At 45.2% G+C, this 22448-nt stretch overlaps 1 protein-coding gene across 1 annotated transcript in view; it reads left to right on the forward strand.

Moving 5' to 3' along the window:
• Positions 1-22448, forward strand: part of DIAPH1 (diaphanous related formin 1) — an 867093-nt gene that overhangs the window by 730600 nt on the left and 114045 nt on the right. Inside the window, exon 26 of the mRNA XM_085617784.1 lies at positions 6670-6799. Within this exon, the coding sequence (XP_085473910.1) occupies positions 6670-6799 (130 nt within the window). The remainder of the gene's footprint in view (positions 1-6669; positions 6800-22448) is intronic.

Consider the following 22448-nt stretch of genomic DNA (forward strand, 5'->3'; position numbering starts at 1 on the left):
GTTCCAACGTTACCTAAACTCACTCAGGATAGATGGCACCAGATAATACCCAATGCATGACATAAATGTAGAGGCCATGCACTTCATGTGCATTGTGAAGAAGGTGATCTACTTTGTTGAAGAATAAGAGGCTGAGCTGGGGCAAGCCCTGTTTTAGGGGAAGTCTGGGTCACCACTTATGCTCCCGGTGGGCCTTGGCTGGCACTGTGATGCCAACCCATTATAAGCCAATCAACAGTTAGTGAGGCCCTGCGCTATCAAACAGGTTTCCACTCAGTCGTTTGCTTTTGAGAAAAGCTTTTGCTTTCCTGTTAAAAGTATTGCACCCTTGCTGAGAAATTCACTTGTGATTTCCCTTACAAATGAAAGTGCAGGTACTCAGTGCCTGAAATATTTGAGATCACAGAGTGACAGCTTCCCTGCGACTCAGGCACTGCATGTATAATTAGGGATAATTCTATATGAACTCTTGTCTCCCTGACCCAATGATTGTGATCTTCTCCGGCTTGCCTGCTATCCCGTGCTGCCTCCCTGGATCTTTGGCCACCTTCAGTCTTTTACTAGTCTTGCAGTGGCTTTAGGATACTGTATAATGGGATGATGGCTCACATTACACCCCTTTATCAAAAAAAATGCCTGCTGTCTGGCAGAGCAGGTTTAATTCTTAAAGCAAACTTTTGAGAGTTCTTGATAATGGAGTTATTACCTAAATCACGTAATGTAAAAAAAAATAACCCTAGAATTAAAATAATTTCTAATATTTATATTCCTTGCGGGAGTCTTGAAGTCCTTTAGTATAGGGACTACAGTTAATTTTGATCTTTTTTAAAGATGTTGTTTATGGAATTGCATCCATTTCCAGTAGATTTAGGGCATAAATAGCATAAGGAATTCGAAAGGCCGTCAACAAAGAGAGGCTCTCTGAACTTCATGGAGACCATTGTCTGTCAGTTAATGTACAGTGAGCAGAAATGAACATTGACAAAACCAATTGTTTTGGTTTTTATATAGTGAAAAGGTTTGTTCAGATTCAATAAGATGCAAGAAACAGATGACATGGACAGTAACACTGCAAGTTTTTCTCTCTTACAGAACAGATGTATCTGAAAGAGACAATTCGTTATGGATTTTTCTCCTTCAAATTACCCCCAGGCGTCAGACTGGATCCGGAGAATTTTTCTTCAGCAGTACCCATGTGCGTCGGTGGGTGGCCTCGGTCGACTCTGCGTTCGTCGTTGGCGTCGTGGTCACCAGAATGACGTTGCGGTATCTACTTAGACACCGCCCCTGCATGCTGACATCAGTTCTTTCTTTTTCCGCACCAGCCAGCGCAGATTCGGAGAGAGTGGTACCTCGAGTCACTTTTTGACTCTCTTTTTGTCAACATTGTTTGACTCCTGGTGCATGCAGGGATGTCCCGTCCTCGAACCGGCTTCAAGGCTTGTGACTCCTGTCACAAGCTGATGTCAGTTACAGGACTGCACCTTGTGTGCCTTTAGTGTTTGGAGCGCGACCCAAAGTCGTGCTCCGACTGCCGGGCCATGAACACGAAGTATTTGCGTGAGCGGTCCCGAAAGCTTCTCGAGGCCCAGCAGTCCGCTCCATGCCGTTTGAGGTCCCGGTCGAGAGGGAGGTCTCGGGACCGGTTGCGGAGTCGTCGCCACCACTCCTCGTCAAAGTCTTCGTCTCCAGGTAAGTCAAACCACAACAAGAAGACGAAGCAGCACCATCGCTCTTCGCGTTCTCCCCGTCCGTCAGCTGACGTGGGAAGCGGAAGGTAGACGGCAGCTCCGCCCACGGAGCCTGTTGGGTCAACTCCGGCCTTCCCTTCCTTTCCGGGAGCCAGAGCGACCCCTGCCCTACTTCGTAGCTTTTACGAACACCTCCATTCTATCTTTGGGCAGCCCGACTCCGCTGGCGTGCCTTCGGACCCCGCGGACTCGGCTGGGGGCTCTAGGCCTTCGATGCCGGCGGCTTCGGCTCCAGCGCAGCAGTGCCCCCAGGGGTCCAGGCCTGGATCCGGAACTGTGTGGGTCGACCTTGTGACTACTCCTCTGGTGCCGAATCCAGTGGTGACACCTCCGCCCCCTCCGACGCCGGTTGTGTCCCCAGCCGACGTCGACCTTTGCCTCCCCCTCGATGTGAAAACGGAGCCAGACCGGCGTCGGGACCGGCGCCGACTGGTACTTTTGTACCACTATTCTCCCCTGGTGTTCCCTATCGCCCCACGTGGCTACCAGAGGAGGGTAAGGAGGACTGGGTGGGGTCTGTGGACCCTTTGGCAGACCAGTTGGAGGAACCTGACTGGAGAGAGGAGTTGGGTGAGGCCGTTGGTCTGGACACCTCCCCAGACCTTGGCATGCTATTCCCCCCCCCCCCCCCCCCCCCTATCGTGGCAACGGAGGAGGCTGCATCTTACGCAGTGGTGTTGCGTAGGGCGGCCGAGGCCCCTAACCTTGAGCTTCCTACAGTGGCGGTCAGGACTAAACCCCTGACCGAGGTGCTTCAGCCGGCAGCGGCCTCTTCGGAGCCCCTGCTGCCGTTTAATGAGGCCCTTACAGACATCCTTTTGGGCACTTGGTCCAAGCTCAACACACGGGCTCCTGTGGACAGGATGATTGCCCAAGGCCATAGCTCGACCCTGGGTGACCCCATTTTCCTCTCCCAACATCCCACCCCTGAGAGCTTGGTGGTCCAAGCCTCGACTTCCAAGGGTGCATTTTCTACCATACCACTGGATAGGGTATTCAAGAAGCTGAACCACCTTGGGAAGATGTTTTTTTCCTCCAGCTTAGGACTGCGGTCGGTGAACACCGCATGTCTCTTGGGCTGTTACTCCCACTGGGTGTGGGACTCAGTCGCGCAGGTGCTGCCACAGTGCCCGAAGGAGGCCCAGGCCGTGTTCTCCCGTGCAATTGCCGATGGGAGAGAGGCAGCGAAGTAAGCCATAAGATGTGGGCTGGACACCGCCGTCTTACTAGGCAGGTCGATTTCCACGTCAGTAGCACTGAGACGCTACGCCTGGCTAAGGTCCACTGACTTTTCGGGTGATGTCCAAGCATCACTTTTGGGCATGTCCTTTGATGGCCATCGCTTGTTTAGCGACAAGGCAGACAACGCACTCGAACGCTTTAAGGACTCCAGGGCTACGGCCAGATCCTTGGGCCTTGCTTTCACCTGCCACGCAGCGTAATCTGCTTTTTGCCCCTTATGTAACTACAGACGGGGTGGCCGGGGATGTGGATCCCACCGTTGTGGGTCTGGGGGCCAACGGGTGGGCCAGTCCACCAGCGTCCCCTCTGCAGCAGCCTCCAAGCTCTCCCAGTCTGACCTTTCAGGGCGGCAGGATTCGCCATCACCTCCCCCAATATCCTCCCCCCCCTCCCCCCAAGGCTACTGGGCCTTATGGCCTCCTGCATCCTGCTGGTGGACTATGCCAGGTGGCATATGTGGGCTCTGCAGTGGGACCTGAAGTTCCAGTGGGCACATCATCAGGGGAATCTTTCCGATTGCGTCCAGATCTCGGAGGGCACTGCACACCAATTGCAGGCACTCCTTCCTTCTGTCAAAGGGAGAGTAGTGTAGGTGTTCACGGACAACACCACCGCCATGTGGTACCGTAACAAACAGGGCGGGGTGGAGTTGTGGACCCTATGCCAGGAGGCACTTCGTCTCTGGAAGTGGCTGGAACATCAGGGCATGTCCCTCGTGGTTTAACACCTGACCGGTTCTCTGAACGCCAGGGTGGACAAACTCAGCCGCCGGTGCATGATGGATCCCGAATGGCGTCTTCACACGGAGGTGGTACAGGGTCTCTTTCATCAGTGAGGAGAGCCTTGGTTAGATCTATTCGCCACCGAAGAGAACGCGCAATGTCAGCAATAATGCCCGTTGGAATTTCCAAGGTGGCACTCGCTAGGCGACGCGTTTCGTCATGAGTGGAGTCTTCTATGGGCCTTTTCACCTATACCACATCTGTCCAGAGTACTGAAGATCAAGCACGACCGGGCTCAATCCATTCTTGTGGCTCTGGACCGGGCACGAAGAGTCTAGTATCCCGAGCTTCTGCACATGGCCATCGATCCTCCGATCAGACTGCCCCTTCGGGGGAATCTTGTGTCGCAGCAGTAGGGGACGGTCCTCCACCCGAACCTGTCCAGCCTCCACCTCCTTGCGTGGAGATTGAGCGGCGAAAGTTGACAGCTTTCGACCTCCCTCCCGAAGTCTGTAACATTATCTTGGCAGCCAGGCGACCCTCCACCAAAACGGTATATGCCTGTAGATGGAACAAATTTGTGGCATGGTAAGCAGCAAAGGCTGTGGATCCACTTTCTGCACCCCTTTCGGAGGTTCTCTTCAATCTTTCTTTGGCCCAGCAGGGCTCTGCTCTGGGCACTTTAAAAGGCTATCTTTCGGCCATTTTGGCCTTCCTTCAGCTGCCTGACCTGCCTTCTCTTTTCAAGTCCCCTATTGTAAATCGCTTCCTTAAGGGCATTACTCACTTGTTTCCTCCAACGCCTTTCGTAATGCCCGTGGGGCTTGAACCTGGTTCTTACCTACTTATGTGCGTTCCATTCGAGCCGCTACATAACTGTCCTCTCAGACTTCCCATCCTTAAAACTGCCTTTCTGGTTGCCATCACCTCTGCTCGCATTTCATTTTATCTGGATCACACAAAACAGTTACTGACGGATGACCAACTCTTTGTTGGCTATGAGGGCGCCAAGAAAGGTCGAGCCGTGCAAAAACGAACCATCTCCAGATGGGTCGTTCTTTGCATAAAAATCTGCTATTTCTTAGCGAAAAAGGAACCTCCAGTGGGGTTGCATGCCCATTCCACCAAGGCAACGACAGCTGCTACTGCTTTGGGACGTGGAGTGCCCCTTCATGACATCTGTCAGGCAGCTACGTGGGCTTCTTGCACACGTTTACCAAACATTACTGCCTGGGCAGCCAAGTCCGGAGAGACTGCTTCTTTGGCCGTTCAGTTCTCCAGGATTTTCTGGTGTGAACTTGGTTCGCAGACCCACCTCCCGGGTTGGTATTGCAGGGGTATCTATTCTGAGGTGAGGAATCCATAACTAATTGTCTCTTTCAGATGAACAAGTTACTTACCTTTGGTAACGATATATCTGTAAGAGACCTAGATTAGTTATGGATTCCTCACTGCCTCACCCATCCCCCCCATTCTGCCAACTGACTTCTAGGGTAGGGTGACTCCCTTTCAGGGCCCTAGTTTTTTGCACCAGTGGTCAGTGTCTTGCATAGCTCTGCGCTTCAGGCGTGGAATGTCGTGTGAAGAACTGACATCAGCGTGCAGGGGCAGCGTCTTAAGTAAATACCGCAACGTCATTCCGGCGACCACAACTCCAACGACGAACGCCGAGTCGACCGACGCCACCCACCGACGTGCAGTGGTACTGCTGAAGAAGAATTCTCAGGATCCAGTCTGACATCTGGTGGGAATTCTAAGGTGAGAAATCCATAACTAATCTATGTCTCTTACAGATATATCGTTACCGAAGGTAAGTAACTTGATCTATGTGATGTTACGAGATTGCCTATTACAGAGAATGTATCTTCTGTTTTGGTTTTTCCACCTGTAAGTTGTTACATAATGCAATCCGTGGTCAGATTCTTGCAAAGTAGAAATGCATGTGTTTGTGTTGAATGAAAGCTTTTCTCAGTGAGTGTTCTTCATGGGATGTTGGCTTTTCCTAGTGAGTGTGTTCTTTATAGCATGTGGATAGGGAATACATTTGCAAAAGCAGGTTATTTCCATGATTCTTTCTATTCCTGGTTTTCAAATGAATCTACACATGCTAGTACTTATGAAGTGAGTACACAAGGCAAAGCCCAGTCGGCAATAACTGTAGTCACTTATGTTTGTTTTTCTAAAATACTTTCCTCTGATGGGATATTCAGCCTTTCAACTTGACCCACCATTGACAATTGTTTACTTCACGGGTATTCGATTTAGCTCAATTTAATTGTCTGTTTGGTTTTCCCTCTTTTTTTTGTTTATTTTGCCACATGGTGTATATAGATGTGTAATATTTTATGTTAACTAGTGGAAGAAGGATTAAATTACCTCTTCACATACCTCACCCTTTGGCCGTCCCTCAAACTGGACCATGAAAGCACTAGAATATTAAATGAGTGCCCATTCAGAGCCTATGTTTTTTTAATCAAATTTAAATGAAAAAGTCTGTAAAATGCACTATTTAACCACATTTTTCCCAGATTATCTTGGTGCGATGAAGCTCCAAGCCACCCTAGAGAAAGACAAGCTTCCTTGCTTCATGAACTCGCTTCAGTCTTGTTTTGGGCATTGTCCATTTAGAGCCTGTGGTTGAAGCGGGTTTTGCTAGTGATAAATTTGGGCAGCACTAGTGGGGAAAGAGGCTGAGAGGCCTCCTAAGAATTGTTTTGCACTGACCCTCAGGAGAAGGAACTTGTGCATCTCTTAAGACATCGTTGGATTCTTCCAGTGACCTACAATGTAAAAAGTGAATATTGCTGTATTTTAAAAGTCTGCATTTCTCCCATTGATGATCACGAACAGCCCATTGAATCTGTAACAGTTACCTATAGGAGAGAACTAGTGATAAATATAAATTTCTTGGTATTCTTTAGAGATACTGATAATTATTTGTAATCTACCTGTAGCAAGCTGTTAAGGAAAACCAAAAGCGACGTGAAGCTGAAGAGAAAATGAAAAGAGCCAAACTAGCCAAAGAGAAAGCAGAGAAGGAGCGACTTGAGAAAGAGCAAAAGAGAGAACAACTAATTAATCAAGGTATGGAAATGGGAAGGCGATTGAAGGGTGATTATCCACATGTTAAGCAACTTGTAAGACTTTTTATTGCAGGTTTAAAACGAATGCCTTATGATCAGAAATGCCATTCAAATTCTGTGTTATCCAAGTGTAAGACATTCGGAATTAGACCATCATAGGATCGACAGAGGGTTTTGGTGAGCATTTGAAAACATAAAGAATCGTCTAGGGAACGGTCCGAAGTAGCCAAAACCACTGTCAGGGATTATTGCCTTATACAAGTACCTGCCTATATTGCCCTGTATTTACTATATGTAAATAATGTGCACAAAAGGAATTTGTTGACTAGATTCAGGATGGGGTCGTTTCGGTGGTTGGTATGCTTTCCCTTGGGTCAGTATTCTTCAGAATCTATTTCTATCTGTTTCTATCCCGCCCTTGTTATGAACATTCGAGTCAAACCATTTTACATTTTGTATTTTTTTGTCAGTTTTATCTTCCATTTACCAGGAAATTTTAAATACCTCTTTTGCGCAGACACAAATTTTCCAAGTGCAAAGCGGCTTTGTTTTTCTGCAGCTACTCAATGACCATGATGTTTGCTTTGCTGTTGGAGCTTTTTGAAGTGTATTTTAGCAAAGAGAAGAAGCATGCTGTTTTAATTCCAATGCACTTTACCATTCTTCTGTATGGATTGTATCTGTATTGCTGCTAAAATGTCCACCCCTGCTGCTAACCCCTCTATAGGATGGATTTAATATTCATGTATTATTGGCAATTCATTTGCTGCTATTAATGGCTGCTGTTGCTTTTTGCACGTAGATAATATCTGCTGCTACTTATGAACCCAATCGCTTTGCATTGTCACTTTACATCCGAGAAAAATTACAGTATTTGCTTGCTGTTGTACTCTTTTTAAATGGAAAATTAGTTTTGTATTTGTTGAGATGTGTATGATTTTATAAGATGTTTTTAATATGGTGTATCTTTTATGACCTGTCTTCGGAAGGACGAATAAAGAAAGGATTGATTGACCATCAGCCGTCATTACTAAAACTCCTTAAATCAAGCTGTTGGTCGTTTCAGCAGGGTGTGTATTTGGTGTGGTATGTAGGTTATGGACATATTAACCCAGGTTCAAGTTCAGCAGTTGATTAATATGTTGGAGAATAGTTAATAGCAAGAACCTACTTGACAGTTTGGCTAAGAAAGTGATTTTTTCGGAAGCTAATCTTGTGCTTACCTCGGAGTTTTACAACCTTAATTTGATGGCAAAGCTGCTTCTGTCTGGTAAGGTTTGTGTAATGCCTAAATTTTTCCTCGTCTAACAATTCAGCCACTCTGCTGCTGTTTGACAGTGGTTAGTTTAGGAAGGAGGTATATTGGATAGTCTGTTTTATTTCCACTGGCATAATGTCATATTGGTAGAAGAAGTTTATTTTAAGGAGGGCTGATCATCACTGGGTGTGAAAGCATTTACTGCCTTTGTTGGACTCAATTTGTTCCTGGCTCACAATATCTTCGGGTCCTTCTAGCAGACTGGAACATGAGCAGGCCTACACATGGATTAAGAGGATCCTCTCAGTCCCTCAGACCTTACTCCTCCCTTTTGATACCGTCCTGATCTTTCAAAGGTTTTTCTGCAATCCATAGCTCGCACAACAGCCACACAAACCATAACTCGCACACCCCATACAATGATTTTGACCTCAATAAATGTATACCTATAAGTAAGAACACCTGACCACCCTGCTTCATTAAATAACATCCCTGAAGAAATCTTGCTGTGTACATAGTTGTCTCATTCATAATGGTAATTGCATATGTCATGTCACCTGTGAGGTAATCTATAATATTATGTGATGTAATGCTTTCACATTGTTGATATGGTAATGAGCATTGCATTTTATGCCAGTTATTGTTGTATGGCTTGTTGTGCAAGTTATGATTGTTGAGGAAACCATAACTGGGGGGAAAAATTCAGTTTTTGTTCGTAACTTTAACCGTGCTTTAACTTCGTTTGTATTAAGTGACTGTGCCTGCATACACACTCACAAACAGATGGGGCAGGTATAATGTGCTTTTTATTGTCATTGTTAAATCAGTAAAGCGTCGTTCTAAAGAGAGGCAAAGCCCCTAGTTGGGCCATCGTGCATCTCCTGTGCTGCAGCAATAGTAATAGCATAATGCCCTCAGTGGTTCTCATAGGTGATTTATGTTAATTATGTTAATGCTGCTTGCTTTTATAAACAAATATTTAAGCAGAGTACAAGATCCACAGGGATTATATCTTATTCAATAGGTATTTTCAGTGTGATCTTCTGGAAAAAATGGTATGAAATGGAGGGATAGAAAGGTAAATAAGATGGATAGCTTATACTCCGGCAATAATATATAATTTGACCTTTGTACTCTAGTAATAAATGTCTGAATGCAAGTTCATCATGTTTTAACGAACTCGGTTTATTGCCCCATTTATTTCTCCTGTTATGGTCACAGGCTGTGACAGCAACTCCGTAGCTATGGTTTACATTGAGACAACTTATTTTGGTCGTTAATCAGTTCAGTCCAATTTTTATGAAACTGTAAAAAAAAAAACTTGTCATAAAAATATGAATTCACCTCAGATTGATCCTATACGGTTTTGTGCACGATAATGAATCTGAATTGCCAAGGTGCTTGAGAATTGTTTTTGCTATCAAGGCTGTAAAAGTTTGAAGAACCAGTTTATGCACCTCACTCTGTAAAACAAATTTCCTCTTTATGGGGAGTGGGCATACGCCAATCCTGGGTAGCGGGTCGAATGCCATGCCCAGATGGATGTTAAATGCCATTTTGTCCGTAAAGGAAATGGTTGAACCTGGTACACTGCTGAGAAACTGGCTAGCTGGGTTCACAGACTGCTTAATCGTTTAGGGAGAGAGAGTATGAAAGAGTTCTCAAACCAGATGTGTGATCCACAGCCAGGTTTTAATTAAAATTCAACTCCAAACAATATGCCCAGGCCTATTAAATTCCACCAAATCCACGAACAAAAATATTCAATTAAGGAGGTCGTGGTTAATTTATAAAAAAAATCTGAGGTTACTCTTTTATGGCACGTAACATTACACCCACCCCGAGGGCAATGGGCAGTGTACAGCATCGTTAATATCAGATGTGACATGAGTGAGCATAAGGAGTTTGTAGTTTGGGGCACATGCCACTGAGTTCACTACATATTTCTGAATTTTTGCCTTGTGTGGACAGCCTCCTTGTTGAAAGTGGTACTGCCCTCAATTGAATTTCGTTTCAGTAAAATGTATTATTTGGAAGAGCAATTGTATCAGATCTTTTGATTATCTCTCATTTCCAGTACATTGGGTTGAGGAGGGGCTCTGTTTGTGTTGCATGCCATAACTGGCTTATTTCTTTGTTTTCTTAAATCATTGATAAACTTTTCTCTCTTTGCTAAAGCAACTGATTGCCTGCTACTTATATTTTTACTAGCATAGTAAATGCAACTGTGTTTCCATATATGTCTTTTGCAATAATAATCAGATTTTTAAAAAAAAGCTAAATCCTAAAACTTTGCCTGTGGGTAAAGGGGGTGACTTACTGTGCCGAAGAGCAAAACCTGTGCTAAACATCTTTGCGAAATAGTGTTTAAGCATGGGACCTGGCCAAATGTATGGCTAAATGCACAGCCTGCAGCGCATTGCAAAAGGCTGACCACAGACCACTCTGACTGAACATTTGCTAAGCTCATGGCCTATCTAATAACTAGGTCATGTACCCAGATTGTGCTCAGTATGCCCACCGGTTTTGTGCTCCAGTGCCACATCTTGTCCCCAATGTGTGCTATGCCTTCCAGAGTTGCATGCCCTTCATGCAGAGGGCTTTAGGGTGTAGAAAGCAAGAGATGCTTCTGTGCTGTGATTGTTAGTGGTACATGACGTCACCTATGATTTAATTAGTGATACGTATTGAGTGGGCAACGTTTGCCTAAGTCACTTTACTGTACCCTGGAAATTTTAGTATGTTTTTGGGTTTTGAATCTTTAAACATAATATCCCTTCAGGTGATCAGTATTCTCCAGTATTGAATCTTTCATAGATTCACATGCTTCATTCTTCCCTATCATTGAGGTGTGAGTCTCACAATAATTATTAGTAGTACAAGGCACAGCATTATATCCGTAAAGCTTAAATGAGTGACTTTGATAACTAATTCACATAGTTTTAGAAAGAACCAAACAGTATCCAATCAGAGAACAACTCCTGAATCAGCCTTTCCCTTCAGCGCCAGCATAACTCCGATTTCTAACCGCATATCTTGTAGGTGTCTCTCTGAGCTCTGCTGAGTTATGGTAAATAGCTGTTTATTCTTCTCCTTTTTTTCCTTGTTTGATCTTCTGCTGCCATCTGACAGAAGGTCCTGCCTGTTGTCTCCTATAAAATTCACCATGCCTGAAGGAACCAAAAATAATACTTTGCCCATGTGTGTCCTGTGGTAAGCTCAGGCCCTTTTCTGAAGACCCTCACAAACAGTGTCTGTACTGCCTATAACCTGTCCATAAGCCCAAGGAATGCAGTTATTGCAGGACCTTTGCTGAAAAAACCCTTAAGTATAGGGAGGAAAGGCTTCTATTGTGGATACAAAATAAGAAATCTGCTGAAACTCCAATCTCTAGAGAAGGAACTCCACTCAAAAAGACCCTTAAGAGGGACTGACTAGGAAAAGAGTCTTTAGATGAGCCTGCCAAGAAGGTATCTAAAGGAAAGGAGAAATGAGGGAAGTCTGGGATAACTAAACCCAAGTCAAGACATCCTACACCAGCTGGGTCCTCTAAAACATCGAAAACTAGGTCAGAGCCCTCTGCCCCTCTTGAAAAGTCTTTGACTTCTTCTGGGATGGAAAATCCCTCCACAGATCCATCATACAGAAAAAATGCATCAACGCCCTAATGGTTAACGAGACCGTTGATGGCCCTGTCTATGATTGCAGTGGCAATATTTATATTGACAATGACTACTACCACAATATCTACAATATCCTCATAGTCCAAGTTAATTTCGACCACGACATCTCCATCCTCGAAACAGTTTTCCACTGCTTTGTCGACTAGACTTGACAACTACTCTGTTGACAAACCTCTATCATCAAGTACGGCAGCTGAACCGGCCATGTACCTCAGACACAGGACCTTGCAGTTGACATTGACGATGGGACCATCAATGGGCACGTCAATGAGAATAACTGATAGCATATTGAGGCAAGATCAGACTTCACCAAGCAAGGTGCTTCCTTTACCCCCTGTCCATCTCCTGGAGATGGTAGATACAGATGAAGATCATGACGGCCCATTTGGGGCCACAAGTAACCCATCGCAGCTACGCATTAAGTGTCAGGAAACTGATAGTGAAGATGCTCACGAGGGCACTTCTTATTTGCAAGGGGATTTCTCCTTTAAAGAAGGGATTCGGACTGGAGCAAGATCTTATGAGGAATTCCAAGAAGAGAATCTCTATGATGATAATTTTGAAGCGTAGTCCTTTCAAGAGCTTATAATGCAGGTTCTTATTGTTCTGTTAATAGATTGTCGCCAGATGCTAAAAATCTACTTCAACAACTGCATCAAGCAATGGTGCCCTCAGCTGGTATGTCCCTGTGCTCTGCTCAGTTGCTTTGCCAAGAGAAGGGTTGAACTTGAGGATGGTGAAATAGTGCACGGCCAGGCTACTACTACTGAATGTGAATGGGTTGATTGTTACACCCTTATCAGCACCTCCAACGCCTCTCATGGCTAGGTACATTCCGTACAAAATAGGGGGGTTCCACGCTCTTCTTGAAAGAGCTGCTACACGATTTGACCAACCAGTGCTGGTACAAATACAGACTGCTTCCTCTATGACTTCAAGGAAACAGCTAGGAAGTTAGTTAGATCTATTCCCATAATCATATATTTGTTGAGGGTATTATGGTTATGAAAAACCCTGCAACAGTGGCGGCGGTGATACGCTGGCATAAATTTATATAAAGTCCATGAGAGTTCTTCCACTTGTTTAATTGGTCACCCAAAGCCAGATTCAGTCATTATGCAAGCAGCACAGAGACGGTCAAAAAATCCTGCCATGCTCTGCACCACCTTACAAGGAGGTTGGATAACGTTGGGAAGCATTTTGCAGCCATGGCAGCTAAGACCGTAAGAGCTTCTAATGCCCTAGCTATCCTGGACAGATAAGCGCCAGATATGGTTGGACTAGGGAGTATTCATCGACTATCTGCCAGAAGACAAGGGACAACGACTATACTTCAGGAGAGAGAAAGAGAGTGCATGCTTTCTGAAATTATTGATACTAAAGTGGATGTTACCTTAAGGGGTTTCAAACAAATGACTGGACCTGCGGTTTTAAGATGCCATGGATGGCTAAAGGCAACTTCCCCACCTCATTCCAGCGACACGGAGCCATAAAGCAGAAGAAGTCCTGCCCTTGGGCCTGGATTACCCCCCACACCTGTCCTGATAGGTATTGATTTGGGGAAACCAGTGTTTCATAAATCATTAGCCTTGCTGGTATAGTTATCTCTTGGAGCAGCGACAGGGATCCTTAGTTGTGTCCTATCTGGAACAGTCCAAGCACCTAGGCTTTAAAGAGGGTGCCTTGTGCCTCCGCCCTTCCGAACCACAGACCCTATATACTCAGGAGGGGCAATGGAATCCAGCTTCTCCGCACTGGTTTGAAGCCCTTTTTTGGAACGTATCTGTTTTACCCTGGAATCCCCTCACTTTGCTGGTGAGGACGTAAATCACTTTTCTTGGGGTCATGCCCAGTTCTTTTCCTTGACATTCTGGCACTAATCCAGAGGTCGGCTTCCTTTCAGGCTCCCTAGGTAGAGAGAGCGTGGTGTCTATCAGTAGTTGGTTCAGCTCTTTAAAGCAATTAATGAACATGTGCTCTCTTAGAATCCGGTTATTCCACCCATCCACATCACTTACTTTGTTGCTTTTCACCCAACTAGTCAGTGCTTTACTGAAGTAGTTGTCAAAATCTACCCAACACTGGTTAGACAGTTTGTGACTGTCTCTGAACCTTAGAGAGGTATCTGTCAGAGGTAAGAACAAACTTTGTGATAAGGGCTGCTTTCATAGGGGGCATAGGTCATCTGGTGAGCCACCTCTAAAGCCAACAGAGTATCAGACTAGCCCCCAATCTTTTCTGGGACCCTATGCATACGCAGCGCTACCTCATAGGCTGCAAACCACTAATCAATGTCATCCCTCACCTCAAAGTTAGGCACCAGGTCTTTGGGGATGTGGGCGTTTTAGCGTTCTGTTGGCACTGAATTGTTGCTGCCACCATTATCATTGGACTCTGTGAGCTTCTTTGCTTTCAAGTCCATTTCTCTCTGACTCGCTTTAAGAGCCAGCAGAAGTTTCTTCTCCTCTAAGGCCCTGTCAGCTGCTATCCTCTCAGCTTCCAGCCTCAGCAATTTTCTCCTCTGCAGCTGCTTTCCTTTCCCCTGCAGCCAGTTTCAGCTTGGCCTGCTGCAGTTTCAGCTTTTTCTGCTCTCCTGTCCTCCAGCTCATCAGCAGACAGGTTGCGGGAGGACTCGCTGCTTCCTGATCTCGATCCAGCACAGGACCTCATTCCTCTCTCCTCTAGGACCATGATCAGGAGGCTATCTCCCTCCTCCTCCATTTCATCCTCCTTTCCCACATCATCCTCATCCTACTGTTGTAAATTGCTGCAGGCGGGTCTTCTCCCAAGATGTGAAACCTATCTGGAGCTCCTTTTTATTGGAGCACAAATATGAGGCAGAGATTGAATTCGGGAAAAGTTTAAAAAAAAGAAAAGGCCTATCAAGGAGATATGGAAACAAATTGATTTTGATGTCAGATTAATACAAGTGATTTTTAGTTTCACACCAATCTGAGTGGAACTGCACAAGTACTGGATTCCACCGCTGCACCCCAATGTAAGAAATTGGGTTATTAGTTAAGGGTTGGGGGGTGTATTACTTGACCCCCAGTCAAGTAATACACACAGTCCTTGTCATTGTGAACCTCGAAAGTCATTAAGTGAACCTGTGCTTGACCCCTGGTAGCTTGGCATAAAATCAGGCAGGCCTAACTTTGAGGCAATGTGTAAAGTTTTGATGCCGCACTCAAACAATAATAAAGTGAAAACACAACTCAAGAAAAATCCCAAGCTGATTTATAAAAGAAAATTAAAATGTATTAAATACCAAAACACCAAAACGACAAGAATTCAATCTTTAGAAACAGAGTTATAAATCTTTCAAGTTTCTAGTTTCAATTGCACTAAAAAAAGCAAAGCGCCAATTAGGGTTATCTAGTTGTGCTGGACTGGGTCAAAGGCACAAGTTCAGGCTGACTGTGATGGCGCATGGGTCGGATATAATGACCAGGTTCAATCCAACATAGAGTTTTACCTTCACCAAGTACATGCGGGTAACTGCAGTGGAACTTCACGTTGGTGGTTGACATGATGAGCAGATTGGGTGTTGCGGACGGTGAGTGTTTCGTGCAAAGAGCAGGTCGTCACTGGAGCTTCACGTTGTCAGTTGACATGGACTGTTACCGTCGGCACTGGTAGTCAGAGCAGACCTGAAAAGCAGATAGTCACTGAAGGTTTGGGTCTGTGATAGTCGGATGACGCGAGGGGTCAGTTTGCGTTCACGAAAAGCCAAAAGACCTCTGGATCTTCAACTGAAGCTTAGGACCTCTTTGGAATAAGGACTGACTCCAACAGGACTCAGGCACGTCAAATTGGTGCTGGTCGGCTGGGCAGGTGCAGTAGAGGCCTCTGGAAGCTTGTTGTGTCCCTGTAGCTCAAGCAGGAGGCCAGCCAACTGATCCTTGTAGTCACATCCAGGGAGCCTGGGATCAATTCAAGCAGGTCCATTTGTCCTTCAGACAGCAGGGCAGTCCTCCCTCTGAATCTTCCACAAATCCAGGAGTATTCTGATGACAGGTTCTGAAGGTCCTGCTTTTATCCCCAGTGCCAGTCTGTGGGTGGTGGTGCCTCTTTTCTCAGTCTTCCTCCTTTCCTGGTTTTGACTTCAAACTGTCTTGTGTAACAAAGGACAAGCAGGTCTAGGTGTGAACTGCATTTGTCAGTGGCAGGGCAGGCAGCCCTTCGAAGTCAGAAATGGGGTAGGTAAAAACTTGAGGCTACACTTTGAAGCTCAGAAAGACTGAGCACAAGCCCTAGGACATCACACTCATGAGAGGAATACCTTGCCCCACACCCAAGGCCCTTAATGTACCATGTTGCGAAGGAATACACAACACACTACTGCAGAGCCAATCAAAGTCATGTGACTGACAGAAAGGCACATTTGGTTAAGGAAAAAAAACTGCCAACTTTCTAAAAGTGTAATTTTCAGAATACTTACTTAAAATCTGACTTTGCCATTAACAAGGATGTTAAATTGCAATCCATTTGAATGAAAAAAGCATTTCTCTTTCTGTTTCAAAACTGGAAATATCTCTGATTACGTGCAATAAGGTAATCCAGTGTTAGTATATGGGAGAGATAGCCTCACAGCAGTGAAAACTGATTATGGAGTTTTTCAGTGCCAGAACATGTCAAACTAGCTTGCATACACATGTCCTACTTTTTAAATACCATCCACCCAGCCCTAAGAGTAGTTAGGGCCTACCTTAGGTGTGACATATAAGTATTAAAATTAGATCTGGCAAAAGGTTAATTTTGCCAGATCAAAATGGTAGTTTTACAGCTGCACTACAGGCTGCAATGGAAGGCCTGAGCCCTTTTATGCTATCCACTAAAGTAGCACTGTAAAATGAGTGCTGCAGCCCACTAGTAGCATTTAATTTACAGGCCTTGGGTACATGCAGTACCATTCAGTAGGAAAATAAAATAAAATTAAATGTGCCAATTAGGTGTAGTCCTATTTTACCATGTTTTCAAGGGAGAGCGCAAGCATGTAATCACGTAAGGAGTGTGCAGTCCTAAAAGCCATTACAAACGGCGCATTGTAAAATCCAACAACTTCGATCGGTGCTTTGACACGGGCCGTTAGGCCTACCTGCGCCGACCACGCCAGCAGCCCATGGAACAGACTCCATTTAAAAAATGCCCCGGGTGTGGTGCTAAGTTCCCCCACACGGACTGCACGAGATCTGTAACCTCTGCCTATCCCCAGAGCACTAAGAAATCAACTCCCAGGCCTGTGTCTGATTCCGATGAAAGAAAACAACTTGTGACCATCGGGCTTGACGTAACGAGATGAGACGCGGCACTAGTCCGGTGCCAGACCTCTTTGGAGAGGAGTCGGAATTTCTAGGCGGCGCCGAAGAACAACACAAATCCGTATCTGAAGCCGACGACTCCGACATGGAAGAGGACTCGAACGTCACTCCGGCTCAACGAACAGTGAGAAACAATCCCCAACTGCCCACAAAAACACCAAAGACTCCGGTTACACCTTCGCCCTCGGGCTCAGGTCGACACCGTGATACCAATTCAGACGACACGCGTTTGGGCCCGGCTATGAAACATAAGGACAAGTCTTCCAGCTCGCGATCGAGCCGACCCCATGCAGGTGCCGAACCTACATCTTCGGCACCGAAACCCAAGGCTAAGCCTGACGCTGCGCTGTCAGCACCGAAAACATCTTCAGCACCGAAAGAATCGCATAAAGCCAAGGCTTCGAAGCACATACCACCTAAACCAAAAGCTTCGGAACCAACACCGGCTAAACCAAAGTCATCGTAGCTGAAACCAGTTAAAGATAAAGCTTTGGAGCCGAAACCAACTAAAGAAAAACCTTTGGATCCGAAACAGGGAAAAGTCAAGCCTTCGGAGTCAAAACATCCCGCACCAAAGGGCATCGAGCCCAAAAAGCACGGAAACCCTCTTAAACATTCTGAATATAAACAAAAGGATAAAGAGACTCCATCCAAAGAGCTTCCTCCACAAGAATCTTTCGATCCAAAACAGAAACAATTGCATATTGACCCTGAAACTGGAAAACTTCGAGCAACACTTCCTAAAAAACAGAAGCTGGATCTCCCTGAAGACTACCATATACCTCTTCAGAAAAATAACATGGGTACTAACTCCTCTCCCCCTTACATACCTCCCTCTCCTCCACCTTTTAACCCAAATTTACTGATTTCACCTGCAAACTCACCACCACCATGTTTCTCACCTGTACCACAGGATGATAATGATGGGGACGGGGATGATAATAAGGACAACAATCCACAGGACTCAGACCCCTGGGATGATTATGATAAGGACCCGGATCATACTAATGACCCCGATCTATATCCCTCCAGACCATCACCACCCAATGACAATATTGGGTTTGCACAGCTTATTAATAGAGCTGCTCAGTACCATGGGGTGGAACTACATACTGATACCTTGGAGGAGGATTTCTAGTGTAAACTTTTGCTTCCTCCCAAAAAACCACTAATACTTTGCCCATGCTCAAAGGTATGATAAAACACGCCAGCCTGTTAGAGCTAGAATACTTACGCCAAGGGTAGACCAAAAATATAAAGCCGCTCCGACGGACCCAGTTTACATCAGGCACCTTTAGATTCTCTTGTCATTTCAAATGCACAAAAAAAAGCAAATTCTCAAACTACAGGTGACACCCCTCCTTGTGACAAGGAGTCGAAACTTATAGACGCATCAGGCAAGAGAATCGCATCACAAGCTGGAAATCATTGGCGTATTGCCAATGCACAAGCTCTCCTGGCACGTTATGATAGAGCTCACTATGACGAGCTGGAAACACTAATGCAGCACTTACCGGACCAATACAAGGCTAAAGCTCACTACCTCATTCAAGAGGGTAAGCTCATTACAAACACTTCTATAAATGCACCCTCAATGCAGCTGATACAGCCTCGCGTGCCATTAACACCAGCGTTTTGCTACGCCAACACGCTTGGCTTCGAATCTAAGGATTCAAGCAAGAAGTACAATCAGCATTACTTAATCAGCCATTTGATCAGGAACATCTTTTTGGCCCCACATTCGATTCTTCATTAGAAAAAATGAAAAAAGACACCAAGACTGCTAAGTCCATGGGAGCCTTAAAACTACCTTCTAATAGGGGCTCCTTTCGCCGCTCCTTTAAGAGGGGTGCCTGAAAGATAACTGCGTCCGAAAACCCCTCCTCCTCTTATAAAAGTCCCAATTAATCTTCCTCATCCAGAGGATATTTTCAGGGAGGATACAGAGGAAATAACAATAGAGGAAGAGGCAGAGGTAACTCCACCCGCACTTCCCCTGCCAACAAACAGTGACTTCCCTCCACTACCCCGATCATTCCACTCCTGTCGGGGGATGTCTCTCACAGTTCCTACCTGTCTGGAATTCCATCACACCAGACAAGTGGGCAAGACAAATTATCTAATATGGTTATTGCCTGGAACTTACCTTCACTCCACCAAACATTCCTCCCAAACATCGTGCGATGTCCTCAGAACATCTCACCCTCCTAAAACAAGAGGTTCTCTCCCTGTTACAAAAACATGCAATAGAACCGGTCCCCTTGACTCATCAGGGCACAGGGGTTTACTCACTCTATTTTTGAATTCCAAAAAAGGACTGCTCCCTCAGACCAATATTGGACCTCAGACAGCTAAATCTCTACATTCAATCCGATCATTTCCACATGGTCACCCTCCAACAGGTGCTCCCACTGATTCAGCAAGGCGACTTTCTTTCCACTTTGGATTTAAAGGACGTCTACTTCCACATTCCCATTCACCCTGCTCACAAAAAATATCTCAGGTTCGTGGTGGACGATCAACACTACCAGTTCAAAGTCCTCCCGTACGGGGGAACCACAGCACCCAGAGTTTTTACCAAGTGTCTAGCAGTAGTTGCAGCTCACTTAAGAAGACAACACATTCATGTGTTTCCTTATCTTGATGATTGGCTCATAAAATCCAAATCACAACAAAGCTGTTTTCAACATACCCACAAAACAATTCAGTTGCTTCTCCGCTTGGGATTCATGGTAAACCTCACCAAATCCCACCTCCAACCATCCAACACATAAGTTTACCTAGGAGCTACAATAGACACTTGCAAAGCTCAAGCATACCCCAACCCAGTCAGGATATGCAACATACAGGCTCTAATATCACAATTTCAACCTCTACACTCATTACCAGCTCGAGTGTTCATGCAGTTAATCGCATTCTAATAGTCACTTATGCAAGACTCCAGATGCGTCCTCTACAGGAATGCTTAGCTCGTCAGTGGAACCAAGCTCAAGGTCAGCTGACAGATCTGGTGTTGGTAGACAGCCGCACCCGCCGCTCTCTGCAGTGGTGGAACACACAAAACCTTTGCAAAGGGCGGCCGTTTCTTGAGCCCGTTCCACAGACAGTGCTAACAGCAGACGCATCGCTCTCCGGCTGGGGAGCTCATCTGCAAAATCATACCATTCAGGGCCTGTGGACTCCACAACAAAAAAAGTTCCACATAAACCACCTGGAACTTCTGGCAATTTTTCTAGCCTTAAAAGACTTTCAAGTCCATCTAGTCCACAAAGCTGTACTAGTCCGTATAGACAACATGACAGCAATGTACTATATGCAAAAGCAGGGAGGTACACACTCTCTGCTGTTCTCACGTCTAACTCAAAGCATGCGTAACACCTTCCAGGAGTAGACAATCAGATTGCAGATCTGCTCAGTCGTCAGCGACAACAGATCCACGAATGGGAGTTACATCCTCAAGTTCTCCTTTCAAATGTGGGGCTACCCAGAAATAGATCTATTGGCCACACACCAGAACGCAAAATTCCCAAACTTAGCGCCCAGGTATCCACACCCATTGTCCAAAGGCAATGCGCTATGGATGAACTGGTCAGGAACATTTGCTTACGTTTTTCCGCCTCTCCCGCTCATTCCATTAGTGGTTCGGAAGCTCCAACAGCATTCACTCAAAATCATCCTGGTTGCTCCCACATGGGCTCGACAACCGTGGTTCGCAACCCTGTTGAAACTATCTATAGTTCCTCATCAAAAACTACACCTCTCACCCAAGCTTCTCACTCAGAACCATGGAGAGATAAGACATCCAGATTCCAATCAACTCAACCTTGCGATCTGGCACCTGAAATCATAGAGTTTGGCTACCTTTATCTCCCGCCCGACTGTATGAACGTCATTAAGGAGGCTAGACGTCCTACCACAAGAGCATGCTACACAGCAAAGTAGAAACGATTTGTAATTTACTGTACAAACAATCAAATCAATCCACTAGATGCTTCCATTCAAAACATCATTTGCTATCTCTTACACCTACAGCGTTGTAACTTAGCATAAACATCTATACGATTGCATCTTGCTGCAATAGCCACTTATCTACAAAACAGACAACACTTGTCTTTCTTTAGAGTGCCCTCTGTCAAAGCATTCATGGAAGGACTCGTAAGAATCATTCCCCCTAGAGTTCCACCCTCTCCAGTTTGGAACCTTAATTGTCCTCACTAGACTCATGGGCCCACCGTTTGAACCTATGCACAAATGTGAACTACAGTTCCTTACTTGGAAAGTAGCCTTCCTTATAGCCATCACATCTCTTAGAACAGTTGCTGAGCTCCATGCACTAACCATACAAGAACCATTTATACAAATTCATCGTAACAAAGGGGTTCTTAGGACTAATCCAAATTTTTTACCTAAAGTTGTTTCTGCCTTTCACCTCAATCAGTCTGTTGAACTACCAGTGTTTTTCCCTCAACCAGACTCAGTAGCAGAACGTGCTCTTCACCCACTAGATGTGAAAAGAGCAATACTCTATTACATTGAAATGACTAAATCTTTTAGGAATACCAAACCACTCTTTGTTGCTTTTTCACCACCGCATAAAGGCAATCCCATTTCAAAAACTGGTATTGCACGATGGATAGTTAAATGCATCCAAATATACTACATTAAAGCCAAACGCACATTAACTATTCCTCCTAGAGCGCATTCCACACGCAAACTAGGGGCTTCTATGGGATTCTTAGGGAATATACCCTTAGATGACATCTGTAAGGCTGCAACTTGGTCTACACCTCACACATTCACAAAACACTACTTTGTAGATGTGCGTGCAAAACAACAAGCTAGTGTGGGCAGGCTGTCTTAAGAACACTTTTTCAAAAGCTGCAACAGATACAGGACAGGCACCACTGGGAAGATAACTGCTGTATAGTGTATGCTAACGCATATAATCTACAGCTCATATGCCTCAAAAGGAAAATGCTGCTTACCCACTATGCATCTTTTCTTGGCATGTAGAGCTGTAGATTCATATGCACCCACCCGCCTCCCCGGGTACATTTATCTGCTGCAGTATTATCTTACTTTGATACAACACACATGGACATCTCTTTCTATTCTTACTAACTCCATCATCACCCTTTATGGCAAAAACAATCTGGGGATGGAGTTGATGCCCATGCGCACTATCACCGTAAGGCGGAGTCACTTACCTTGTGACTACAAACACTTCTTCGAACAAAAACAAAATGCAAACATCCGAGCCTAACACAAGATGGCGATCTATACGAACGCATATGAATCTACAGCTCTACATGCCAAGAACAGATGCATACTGGGTAAGTAGCATTTTCCAAATATATATTATTTTGTGGTTATTTTATGATATAAGTA

This window comes from Triturus cristatus, chromosome 7 (genome assembly GCF_964204655.1).
Source record: "Triturus cristatus chromosome 7, aTriCri1.1, whole genome shotgun sequence".
Classification (NCBI taxonomy): domain Eukaryota; kingdom Metazoa; phylum Chordata; class Amphibia; order Caudata; family Salamandridae; genus Triturus; species Triturus cristatus.